Source organism: Chrysochloris asiatica, unplaced genomic scaffold, assembly GCF_000296735.1.
Source record: "Chrysochloris asiatica unplaced genomic scaffold, ChrAsi1.0 scaffold00097, whole genome shotgun sequence".
NCBI lineage: Eukaryota > Metazoa > Chordata > Mammalia > Afrosoricida > Chrysochloridae > Chrysochloris > Chrysochloris asiatica.
The window spans coordinates 4,988,878-5,001,017 of record NW_006408615.1 but is presented as its reverse complement, the minus strand read 5'-3'; the positions used below and the strand labels follow the sequence as shown (position 1 = coordinate 5,001,017).

The 12,140-nt window shown below is 48.2% G+C and overlaps 1 protein-coding gene across 1 annotated transcript in view; it reads left to right on the top strand.

The window, feature by feature from the left end:
• PPARA (peroxisome proliferator-activated receptor alpha) overlaps positions 1-9,921 on the top strand; it is a 34,737-nt gene extending 24,816 nt beyond the window's left edge. Inside the window, exons 5-6 of the mRNA XM_006866831.1 lie at positions 4,167-4,614; positions 9,674-9,921. Coding sequence (XP_006866893.1) covers positions 4,167-4,614; positions 9,674-9,921 — 696 coding nt within the window. The remainder of the gene's footprint in view (positions 1-4,166; positions 4,615-9,673) is intronic.
• The last annotated feature ends 2,219 nt before the right edge of the window (positions 9,922-12,140 follow it).

Genomic DNA, 12,140 nt, shown 5'->3' with positions numbered 1-12,140 from the left:
GATCATAAGGTATTTCTATTTCCAACCTTCTGAGGAAACTCCATATTGCTTTCCAGAGAAGTTGGACCATTTTGCAATCCCACCAGCAGTGTAGGAGGGTCCCAGTCTCTCCATATCCCCGCCAGCATTTATTGTCCTCTACTTTTTTGTCTTAATTCTTGAAGAGTATTTTCAGTGGATATAGAATTCGGATATGACAATTTCTCCTCCTTTATAGATGTTATTCCACGATCTTCCACCATGTGTAGTTTCTGATCAAACATCATTTGTCTTCCCTTTAATTTAATGTCTTTTTTCTGCCTGTTTTCAAGATTCTCTCTTTGATTTTGGATTTCAGCAGTTGAACCAAGATGGGCTTAGGAGTCATTTTCTTTGTCTCTGTCCTGCTTGGAGACCCCACCCACGACATCCAACATCTAGTCATTTTGATGGTGGCCTCTGTTGATGGCTGTAGCTTCTCAAAAAGGATCCTTTTCTGGTTCTTCATTTGTGGAAGAGTTTTGGGTTGTACCCTGAACATTGTAAAGGCTGTATTGTGGAGACTCTGGATTTGGGTATGTTCCTGTGGAGAGGGCTGGTTTGTGTTTGTTTTGTTGTAGCAGCAATCCCTTTGGTTGGACTTGAGCCTAACCTCCTCCTTCCTGTATGGAAGGAAGTTCAAATTCAGCTCAGATTCAGTGCCGGCTGGACTGCTTCGACCCAGACCCATGTTTGCTTTGGTTCAGGGTTTGACACTTAGGCAGAGCCTCCACATAAGGAAAGGATGGAGCTCCCCTCTCGGGCTCCCACACATCCCAGTGGCTGTGATTGTTCCAAGCACTGGTCCATCATAGGCCTATCAGGCCTGCAGGTTTTCCGACTCTCCTGCTAAAAGCTGTGAAGGTGGGACACTCAGCCCTGGCTTCCTCGCTCCTCTCAACATTGACTCGCTCCAGATTCCTTCTGTTGTGTTCACTCTTCAGTTGTTGGATTCTTGCTCCCGTCCAGGGTTTAGAGTTGTAATCTGTGGGAGAGTCCAGTCTGGAAGGAGCTACTCACATACTCAGAAGGCTGTTGGGTTTGATTGGGTTTCTCAGTTCATTCTTGTACCCTCAAGCAGAGCTGCCCCCACCCAGATTTGATCATTTGGCCCATTTTTGAGATCTAGAGAGAGAGAGTTTGTGGTGCTGCTGGATAATGAACTAGACTGCAAGGTCAGTTTGAAGCACAAGGTCATTGGTTCAAAGCCACCAGCCACCCCTCAGAAACCCTATACAGGGTCTCTATGAGTCAGAACTGACTCAGTGGCACTTAACAACAACAATTAAGACACCTCCCCAGAGGTGCCTTGAAATGTCACTGTGTCTTGTGAATTCTCTGAGTGCTGACCGGCGCCCCAAAGAGGGGATGCTTCATGTCTGAGGTGTAGACCCGTGGACAGTGAGTGAGGTCTGTGTTCATGGCAGAGCAATGCTTAAAACCACTGGGCGCTCCTGCACTCTGGGCTTGTGGGCTTCCGTCGGGATTGAAAGCACGCCCTAACCCATTACCTTATTAGTCTGTATTTGCATGTGTTCTGGTGTGGTGCTACAGGATAAGCACTGGACTGCAGCTAACCCCAAAGTTGGTGGTTCAAACTCAACCAGCCGCTCCTTGGTCACCATGAGTTGAAACCAACTCAACAGCACTTAACAGTGGTAACAGCATAGAACAGCAGTAGGAGGCTCGGTGTGGAGTATTGCCTAGGCACTCGGCTGCTAACTGGCAGATTGGCGGTTCGAACCCACCAGCCGACTGATCACAGGAGAATGATAGAGCACCATACTTCTGTGAAGATATAAAGCCTTAGAAACCCTTTCGGTGGGAGTTCTCTCTGAGTTGGAATTGACTCAAGGGTTTCTATTGGTTGTTTGTTATCAAACAGCTTAGGAGCTCTGGTGTGCCAACAGTTAAGTGCTCAGCTGCAAATCACTAGGTCAGTGGTTCAAACCCACTTAACCTAGAAAACCCTAGGGGCAGTTCTGTCACCTGGGGTCGCTGTGATTCAACACTGGGAAAACAGCTTGTGAATTCAGGGATGTTTCATTTCTTCTACGCTACACAGAGATGTAAAGTTTGACCAGCAGCTGTCTTCATGCCCATCACCAGGCATGTAATTTTTCCTTCTGGACATGCTGGTTCCAAACAGCATGGCCTGCCCTCTCTTCTTTCCACCACTGGACCTTTCTGAGATGGCAGGACCACAGCATTCAGGCACAGAGAGAAGGTCCAACAACACACTGGGACTCGGCGCCTGTACCAAGACATGGGGCACTGATGGAAGGGGTTCGGCCTTGTGCACAGAAAAGGGTCCTTCAAAGCTTTCCAGTGTACCCCCAAAGTGCAAGAGTTTATCAGTGCTTGCTTGCTGCTTTCCACTTGCACGCCACTTTGGGGACATAACATGGATATGCCAGACTTGTCCTCCCAACCGTGTTAAACAATGAAGGCTAAAGTGCCTAAGGTGGCAAAATTAAGACTGATTGTCAGTAGGTTATTATAATGGAGTCCTGGCGTCCTGGTGGGGCTCTGTAGGGTGCTCATACGGTGATACTACTAATAATTGGGAATTCAGAGAATATTATAAAATGTTAAAGGGGCTTTGGTAATCTTTTGTTTTTTACGCTTTTATTGTGCATTGAGTGTTAGTTTACGTGGGAGAACATCAGCTTTACACTCATCCTATCGTATTTCATTTCATTGCAATGATTACAATCCCCTCCATGCATCATCACTCAACAGCATTTGCTTCTATTCCCTCTGGGTTTTTTTTGTTTTTTTTTATGTACACCAAAACACTCAGGAATATACAATCACTCAAACAACCAAAGGGCACACCCTGCAAGCCAGCCCCCCGGCCACCAGCACACAGCCCCTTCTCCCTCCATGAGTCTAGAGTCCCCAGCCTCTCCATCGCTCCATGTTGTCATCTCTGCCTCCATCTCTGGCGATCTCTGGTATTGCTGCTTCTCTGGATAGGGTCCTGCACTCTGCTCTTCTCCCTTGATGGTCCCAGGGTCCTCTGCTCCTGGACTGAAAGATCAGCCACTCCCCTTTTTTGGTCACCGAACGTGTACCTTTATATTTATAACAATCACAATCAGTCCTGATAACAATGACTTACTCTTCAACCTCAAAAGTCTTATCCCCGTCTCCTTTCACCAGCCCTGTCTAGTCAGGTTGAAAACCACTCAGTGGAGATTCTACCTTCCCCCACACCCTCTGAAACTAAACTTCCTCTTGAAAACTTGTAAGCCAGTCACTTCATGCCTTTATAGCACCCAGCACCTCCATTTTAGGTAGCCAATGTCTAAGTTGCCCATCCCTATCAACGCTGTGTATAGAGGGGGTGGGAATGATCCTTGCTGTGAAGATTCCTTCCCTCTTTTAAACTACTACATCCATAAGTATAGGTCAAGTTCATCAGATTATAGCAGATTACACTTTTTTTTCCTCTTCTTTATTCCTTTAGTCAAGTTCTGGTCATCCAGCTATCGAAGCTAGGTCAGATGGATACTATCTGCAAGTGCGTTTGTATGCATCTCCCCTCACTTCATAACAGCTGGACGCTTCATTCTCCGCTCTAGCCCTCTGTAGCCATGTTCCTGTCCATGGGCTCAGGAGTTCCCAAGTCTCTTCACACTGCTGGCCAACAAGGTCTCACTGCAGGTTGACGGCAGTCTAGTGAACATGGTTGAACTCGACCCGTTTCTCCATTGCTGCTTTTCCCCCACTTCCCTCATTGGTAGACCAACGTGGTCGCCAGCAAGATTCCATGCCTGCTCGTGCATTCCTTTTGAGTTTCAGTCTTGGAAGGGGGTTTGCCCTGAAGGGACTTGGCTTCAAACAAAATCTTCTTTTGTTGGCTTCACTGCCAGCATTGGTACATGAGTTTCTTAGCAGTGGAACCCCTACCCAATGTGAGACAACAGCGATAGTTATCTTACTGTTTTACGTTGTTGAGTTGTCATGAATGTCCAGTTGTCCCCGTCTGACTATAAAGTGGTCTAAGGACTGTGGTAGCTCTCATTCTCAGTTCTCAGCGCCACCCTTGGCCACTTGGCTACAGTGTGCTCATTAATTGGTTGCTAGTTAACAGTGTCGCTTGTCACGAATCCTCTGACTTAGTCCAGCATCTGTCCTTGCAGCCTTTCGTCATACATGACATGGAGACGCTGTGCATGGCTGAGAAGACGGTGGTGGCTAAGCTGGTGGCCAATGGCATCCAGAACAAGGAGGCAGAGGTCCGCATCTTCCATTGTTGCCAGTACACATCGGTGGAGACCGTCACGGAGCTCACCGAGTTCGCCAAGTCCATCCCGGGCTTCGCCAACTTAGACTTGAACGATCAAGTGACTTTGTTAAAGTACGGTGTCTACGAGGCCATATTTGCAATGCTGTCTTCTGTGATGAACAAAGATGGGATGCTGGTTGCATACGGGAATGGATTTATAACTCGAGAATTCCTCAAGAGCTTAAGGAAACCCTTCTGTGACATCATGGAGCCCAAGTTTGATTTTGCAATGAAGTTCAACGCCCTCGAGCTGGACGACAGTGACATCTCCCTCTTCGTGGCTGCTATCATCTGCTGTGGGGGTAAGTTGTCAGCGCAGTCTGCTCAGACCCCATCCCTTAGAGGACATCTGTGGTGTAACTCCAGGGCCATGTCAGCTGGAGCGGGAGCCAGCTGTGTGAGCATGGGTAGGCTCACCGTGTGACCGCTGCCCAGAACTCAGTGATCCCTAGTCCGCGGCCGTATTCTACACAGGTCCAGACAGGTATTAGGAGAGTGAGTGTCCTTCTTCATGTGTTCACGCTGTTTCATCGTGAAAAATGTTAGCTAGTGTCCAACTGGCAGTGACTAGGGGCGATTGCTTCAGCCAAGGAAACGAAACGCCATGAAGGAGAATCAGCTTCCCTGCAGGGAAGAGTTGTGGCTTGGTGACACATTCCTCTAAATAGCCCTGTCCCGGGTCTGGGAAGGTCATCCCTCTACTGTGAACTCAGCTGACCTTGTCCCGCCTTGACTGAGACTGGCTGGGCAGCCACGCCACCCTGCTGCCAGAAGGCACGCCACTCCTGCTGTCACATCTTGACATGAGTCGAGATGGAGGCTGCCGACGGCCTCCCGGACACCGGGAGGGGATCTGGCCAGGGCAGCCGGCACTGTCCCTGCTGCTGTCCAGTAGGACTCGAGTTAGCCAGAGGGAGCACTTAGGTTACAGTATACAGTATAAAATGTCATACCAGCCGTGCCTTTATCACTGCCTGTCAGACACCCCAAGGCGAGGTGTTGTGAGCAGTTGTGCAATTATTTATATAGAATATCCCATTTTTGTAAAAGAAACTATATCAAACCAAACTGCCATCAAATCGACTCTAACTCACAGAGACCCCCATATAGGACAGTGACTAAGGAAGACCGTAGAAGGACTGATGCTGTTGAGTTATGGTGTTGGAGGAGAATATTGAAAGTGCCATGGGCTGCCAAAAGAACCAGTAGATCTGTGTCGGAAGAAGTGCAGCCAGAGTGCTCATTGGAGGCCAGGATGGCCAGACTTCGTCTCTCATACTTTGGACATATTGTCAGGAGGGACCAGTCACTGGAGAGGGATATCATGTTTGGTAAGGTAGAGGGTCAGAGAAAGAGAGGAAGACCCCCAACGAGATGGATTGGCCAAGTGGCAGCATCAGTGGGCTCCAGTGTGGCAACAGTAGTGAGGTTGGCCCAGGATCGGGCAGTGTTTCATTCTGCTGTGCATAAGGTCACTATGGGTCGGTACTTACTCAGCACCTAACAACAACAAGCAAGGCTGTAAATCTTTACAAGACCGGTAACCTTCATCTTTCTCCTTCAGAGCAGCTGGTGGGTTTGAACTGCTGACCTTGTCGTTAGCAGTCCAGTGCTGCTTCTCCTACAGAGCCACCAGCAGTCCTCAAGAGAAACCACCGTGTGTGTGTGATGTTGTTAGGCGCTGCCGAGTCAATTCTGACTCGTAGCTACAACGCTGTGTATGACAGACAGACTTGCTGCCCTGGCCTGCACCATCCTTACAACTGTAGCTCAGGTCCATTGTTGCAGCCACAGCGCCTCGCCATCTCGATGATATATACGATGGGGTTTCAAAAGTTCATGTAAAAATGGATTTCAGAGGTAATGGAATTTTTCCACTGACTTTCTGAAGCCACTTCCTATATAGTATTGTGTGTGTGTGTGTGAGTATGGAGCTCTGGTAGCGTTGCGTAGTGGTTACGAATCGGGTTGCTAACCTCAAAGTCGGCGGTTCCAAACTCCCAGCTGTTCCATGGGGGAAAGAGGAGGCTTTCTGCTCCCATAAAGATTTGCAGCCTCGGAAACTGTGAAGGGTTGCTATGAGTCAGAACCGACTCCACGGTGTTTAACAACAACAACAAACTGTGCACTGGTGTGGCGCTGTGGTTTAATGTGTCAGACTGCAAAGTCGTTTGAACTACAAGGTTGGTGGTTCAAGCTTACCAGCTGCTCCTTGGAAATCCTCTACAGGGTCACTATGGGTCGGAACCCACTCGACAGTATTTAACAACAACAACAATAAATCTATATATTCTATCCTGGTGCTGTAGGATAAGCACTGGACGGCTAGCTGCGAAGTCAGTGGTTCAAACCCACCAGCTGCTCCTTGGAAACCCTATGCAGGTTTCTTTTGAGTCAGAAGTAACTCCACAGCACTCACCAAAATATGCCTTTCCTTACATAGGCTGTTGTTAGGGCCATCTAAGGGACCCCAACTGAGAGCAATGCTGCAGGACAGAGGAGAACTGCCCCGTAGGGTGTCCTGGGTTATAAATCTTTACAGAAGCAGCTCATTTTGCCCCACAAAGCCTTGGGTGGGTTTGAACCACCAACTTTTCAGTTAGCAGCCAACCACTTAACCTTTGCACCACCAAATCTCCTTATACGTACATACATGTGTATCTACACAAGAGGGTGGGGGCTCAAAAGATAATGGCATTTTTCCACCAACTTTGAGGCCTTTTATATGTTAACAACCATGTGGTGAGTTGTTATTGGTAAGTGCCCTCAAGTCAGCTCTGACTCATAGCGACCCTGTACAGGGTTTCCAAGGCTGAAAATCTTTACGGGAGCAGAAAGCCTCATCTTTTTCCTGCAGAGTGGCTGGTAGTTTCAAACTGCTGATCTTGAGATTCACAGCTCGATTCGTAACTACTACGCTACCAGAGCGCCTTTGATATATCATTTGTTGTTGTTGTTAAGTGCTTTCGAGTCAATTCTGACCCATAGTGACCCTGTATAGGGTTTCCGAGGAGCAGCTGGTGACCTTGAATAGCACCTCTTAAGTATGGGTGGAAAACAAGGCTCCCGGATGTAGCTTTGACTCAGGAGGAAGAACTTCACTGATCATTTCCAGAACATAGAATTCCTTCTGATATCTTTTTTTTTTTTTTTAGTGTTTTATTGTGAATTGCGTGATAGTCTACATGGGAGAACATCAGCTTTACATTCATTCCATCATCCATCATTTCATTGGCATAGTTATCATCCTGTCCCTGCATCCTCACCCAACCAAGGGGTGTACCCTGTAAGCCTGCACCCCCACCCCCCACCACAGTCCTCAGCCCCTTTCCATCTCCTGATCCCGAGCCCCCAGCCCCCTCATCTCTTGACGTTGTCTTCTCTGCCTCCACCCCAGGCCTCACTGCCTCTCTGGGTAGGATTCCACTCTTCGCTCTTCTCCATCGATGGTCCCAGGGTCTTCTGATGTCTTTGGAGAGTGGAGGGTTTCACCTGTGGGTGGTAACCAGAGAAATGCAAAAGGATGGGTCAGCGCTGTCGCGTGGTCAGTTTCAGGTGACACTGTGAGTGAGTAGAATAGAAAGGTTTAGGCACGAACATCAGTCCCGTCTGCTCTGTGAGACATAGCAACCCTGGAAATGTCTGTTTCTGGCATTGCAGTCAGATTGACTCTCTGTAAAAGCGCTAGACGTGTGTTTGATAAGGCAGAACCAAAACCACGCTCGTTGCGGTCACATCGGTTCCCAGTCATGGCTCATGTTGCGGAGGAGAACTGCTCCGTGTTGTTTTCATGCGTGACACAAATGGGAATGTGTTCAACTACTAGCCAAAAGGTTGGTGGTTCAAACCTTCCCAGGAGACAACGGGCCTGGTGAGCTACTTCCGAAAGACCACAACCTTGAAAACGCTGTGAAGCAGTTAGTTACTGCTCTGCACACGTGGGGTTGTCATGAGTCAGAATCAACACAACAGCAACTCACAACAACAGATCACCAGGCCTTTCTTCCGCTGCACTGCTGGGCGGATTTGAATAACAAACATTTAGGTTCGTGACTTACAGCAAACTGTAGGGGCCAGCCAGCAACCTTTTTGTAAGAAAGGCTGTGTAAAACAGGAAGCATTGGTGGTTAAAACTTATGACTTGGTTCTCTGTGGTTAAGTGCTGTGAAGTCGGTTCACACTCATAGTGACCTAGTATAGGGTTTCCAAGGGGCAGATGGTTAGCAGTCCAGTGCTTATCGTACAGCGCCACACCAGGCCCCCTAGTGCTGCTATAAAGATATACCTCAAATGGATGGTTTTATTTTACAAATGAATTTATTTTCTTAGAGTTTGTTGTTAGGTGCCATCGAGTCAACACTGACGCATAGCAACCCTGTGCACAGCAGAACAAAACCCTGCCCTGTCGTGGGCCAACCTCACAACTGTTGCCACACTTGAGCCTGTTGATGCTGCCACTTGGCCAGTCCATCTCACTGGGGGTCTTCCTCCTTTTCTCTGACCCTCCACCTTAGCAAACACGATCCCCTTCTCTAGTGACTGGTCTTCCTGACAATATGTCCGAAGTGTGAGAAACAAAGTTTGACCATCCTGGCCTCCAAGGAGCCCTCTGTTTGACTTCTTCCAACACAGATCTGTTGGTTCTTTTGGCAGTCCATGGCACTTTCAATATTCTCCTCCAACATCATAACTCAAAGGCATCAATTCTTCTACGATCTTCCTTATTACAGTTTGTTGTTGTTAAGTGCTGTTGAGCTGGTTCCAACCCATAGTGATCCTGTTGAGGAGCAGCTGGTGAGCTTGAACCGCCGACCTTGTAGTTCAAACGGCTTTGCAGTCTGGCTCATGCATCCACAGTGCCACACCAGGACTCCTATTAGAGTTTGTTATTGTTGTTGTTAGGTGCCATCGAGTCGGTACCGACTTAGAACGACCTTATGCACAGCAGAACAAAAAAGGGGGGGTAGAAAGTCTGAATTGAAGGTTTGGGCTTTGAACTTCTGTTCATGGCCGATATCCATGTGATGTGGCGTCTCTTTTCTCCCATCTCTGTTTCTTAGCTTGTTTGTTTATTCTCGTTTCTGGCTCAGAAGAGATTGGCTCAAAACACAGCCTACACTAATTCTGCTTCATTGCAGGACAAAGTCATAGCAACCCCATTCTCAATGGGATCATAGCCACAGGTATAGAAGTTAGGATTTACCACTGAGCAGCAGTGAGCTCCAGTGTAACAAGGTTGTGAACATGGTGCAGGACCTCAAAGAAGTGTTTCCTTCTTCAATCTGGTAAACACATAGTAGGGACCTGCCCATGTGGTCATTGTCACACTCAGACCTCGCCTTTTGTTTCTGTTGAGAACAGATCGCCCGGGCCTTTTAAACGTAGAGCACATTGAAAAAATGCAGGAGGGCATTGTGCACGTGCTCAAGCTCCACTTGCAAAGCAACCACCCAGATGACAACTTCCTCTTCCCCAAACTGCTCCAAAAGATGGCCGACCTGCGTCAGCTCGTCACGGAGCATGCGCAGCTTGTGCAGGTCATCAAAAGGACGGAGTCCGACGCGGCCCTACACCCGCTGCTGCAGGAAATCTACAGGGACATGTACTGAGGGCTTAGAGATCCACGAGGAAGACGGGCCCTTGGAGGAGACTTAAAGTGGTCGGCATTACAGGCGGAAATCGGAGACTTTGCACAAACACGTGCCTCTTCACTCAGAGACAGAAGGCGGCGTCCTCGGTAAGCTTAATGCCGTTCCACGTTTCTTTCCGGTGTTCCCCAGCTCATCGAAGAGCCTTCACAGCCTTCCTGCTGATCCGTGGCTGATAGTCAGGAATTGGAAAATTAAGGAGGATGGTGTTGAGCAATCTGATTTCCACGCACGGCATGACGTTCACGCAGTTCACGCCGGCAGGTTTCTTTCTACCCATTAGTAACTTACCGTTAAATTCACTGAACCTGCCTGCCCTTTCTACGCGCCGCCCACCGCCCCCTTTTAACTGTTGAACTCCTTTGTCATTATGAAAACTGATCAGCACTTTTTGAACTGCTCTTAGAATCGTATCAATCTAGATGTATCCAAAGGCTTCTAATAGGTATTTAAAAAGCAGCCACGTAATTTATTTTGGAGGACTTTCAATTCTGTGTCCTGACCTGCTGTTTTTCAATCATAGGATTTAAAATGTTAAAGGATTATTGGATAGGCTATCAAAATGCAGCATTGGTTTTGTCTTCTCTGTGTTCATGGTTGAGGAGGTCTGGTGGCACAGTGATTAAGTGCTTGGCTGCCCAACATTAAGGTCTGCAGTTCGAACTCACCAGCTGCTCCAAGGGAGGACCATGTGGCAGTTGCTGTCCATAAAGATTTACTGCCTCAGAAACCCCATGAGGCAGTTCTACTCTGCCCTCCAGCCCGAGTCAGCTCCATGATACCAGTTTAGTTTCTTTGGGTTTGTGTTTGTGCTGGTAACTGATATGTGGAAAAGTCTTATTTCCAGATGTGTGTCAAAGGTCTCAGAACACAATCTCAAGACCCTCCTCACCCCACCTTCACGCCCACCCCCAGACTTGACCGTCGGCTCTGAAAGCATGTCCGTCCCTGTTCCTCTCCTCTCATTTCTTACAAATCCAAACCCAGCGACTCTTTGTGCACACCGGTTTCATTGGAGGTCAACCAACTAATGGGTTTCCTTTGTCTTTTCCGGTGTTGGTTTTTAAAATAGGAAGCTTTAAATATATTTTTTGACGTCTCAGTGACAGAGCAGGCTCCCTCACATGGGGTACCAAGCAAGTGAGGACACTATCCTTCCTCCCGATGGTCATTTTGTCTCCAATCCTATGGCAGCCGGAGAATTTTCAAAGATTTAGAATGTGAGCACTCCCTCTCAGACTAAAGATAAGGCCGTTTTCCTCACGTCTGAGTTACTTGTGTGAGCCTTCAAGATCGACTTCTAAACCTCAGTCCACTTAGATGTGCCCTGTGGTGGTAAGCTAAAAACGCCAGGGCTCTGCACAGCCTCGCACTGCCAAGCCATCACTGTACCTTCTGAGAATTCTCAACACATACCTCAAGGCCAGATCAGGCCCAGCTGCCCCTCTGCCTTCTTGCGGCCACTAGGCACCTCCCTGACCCCACGTCCTTCCACCTGGGTGTGCGCCTGCATCCCTGCCTGTCTGTCTTCTGAATGTTTGACTCTTGTCAGATCATTGTGATTTTCTGTTGAAGAATGAATGGGCTGATATTGACTACAGTCCCCAAGACGAGCATTCTGAAAATGTGACAGGAGACGCGACAATGGAAAACCATGGGACTTCAGCTAGATAAAAAGGGCTCGTTTATGACACGGTTATAATGACACAGTTTGTGGGGTTGCTTGTGTTTTTTGACTTTTGTTTTTTTAAGATCCAATCAGGAGTCCGGTAAGTCAGCAAACACCAGCCAGTTGACACGGCAGGTACCAGGAATTGGGAACAAGTTGAAGTATTTCCATGTATGAAATGACTCAGTAGGTCACCGTCATCCAGAAAAGAGCTGGGTCAGTCTGTGAATCACTGTGACAGCCAGTCAGATGTCCTTCCCTGAAACGAGGTGGGATGGCAGCTCCGGGACACAATAGCCTCTGAAGAGCTGTTTGCAGCCAAAGCCGAAGGCAGGAGTCGAATCTGTTGTTCGGTGCAGCTGAGAGGTGTCGCTGAGCAACTGGTTTTGTTCCCAGTGGCTACTGCCGTGGGCACTGTTAAAAGCCGAAGCCTTGTCCACACAAGTCACCTTCTCACCAGGAAGTGGAGCACACACTGGTCACTATCTACACTCAGAGAATCGGGGGTTCT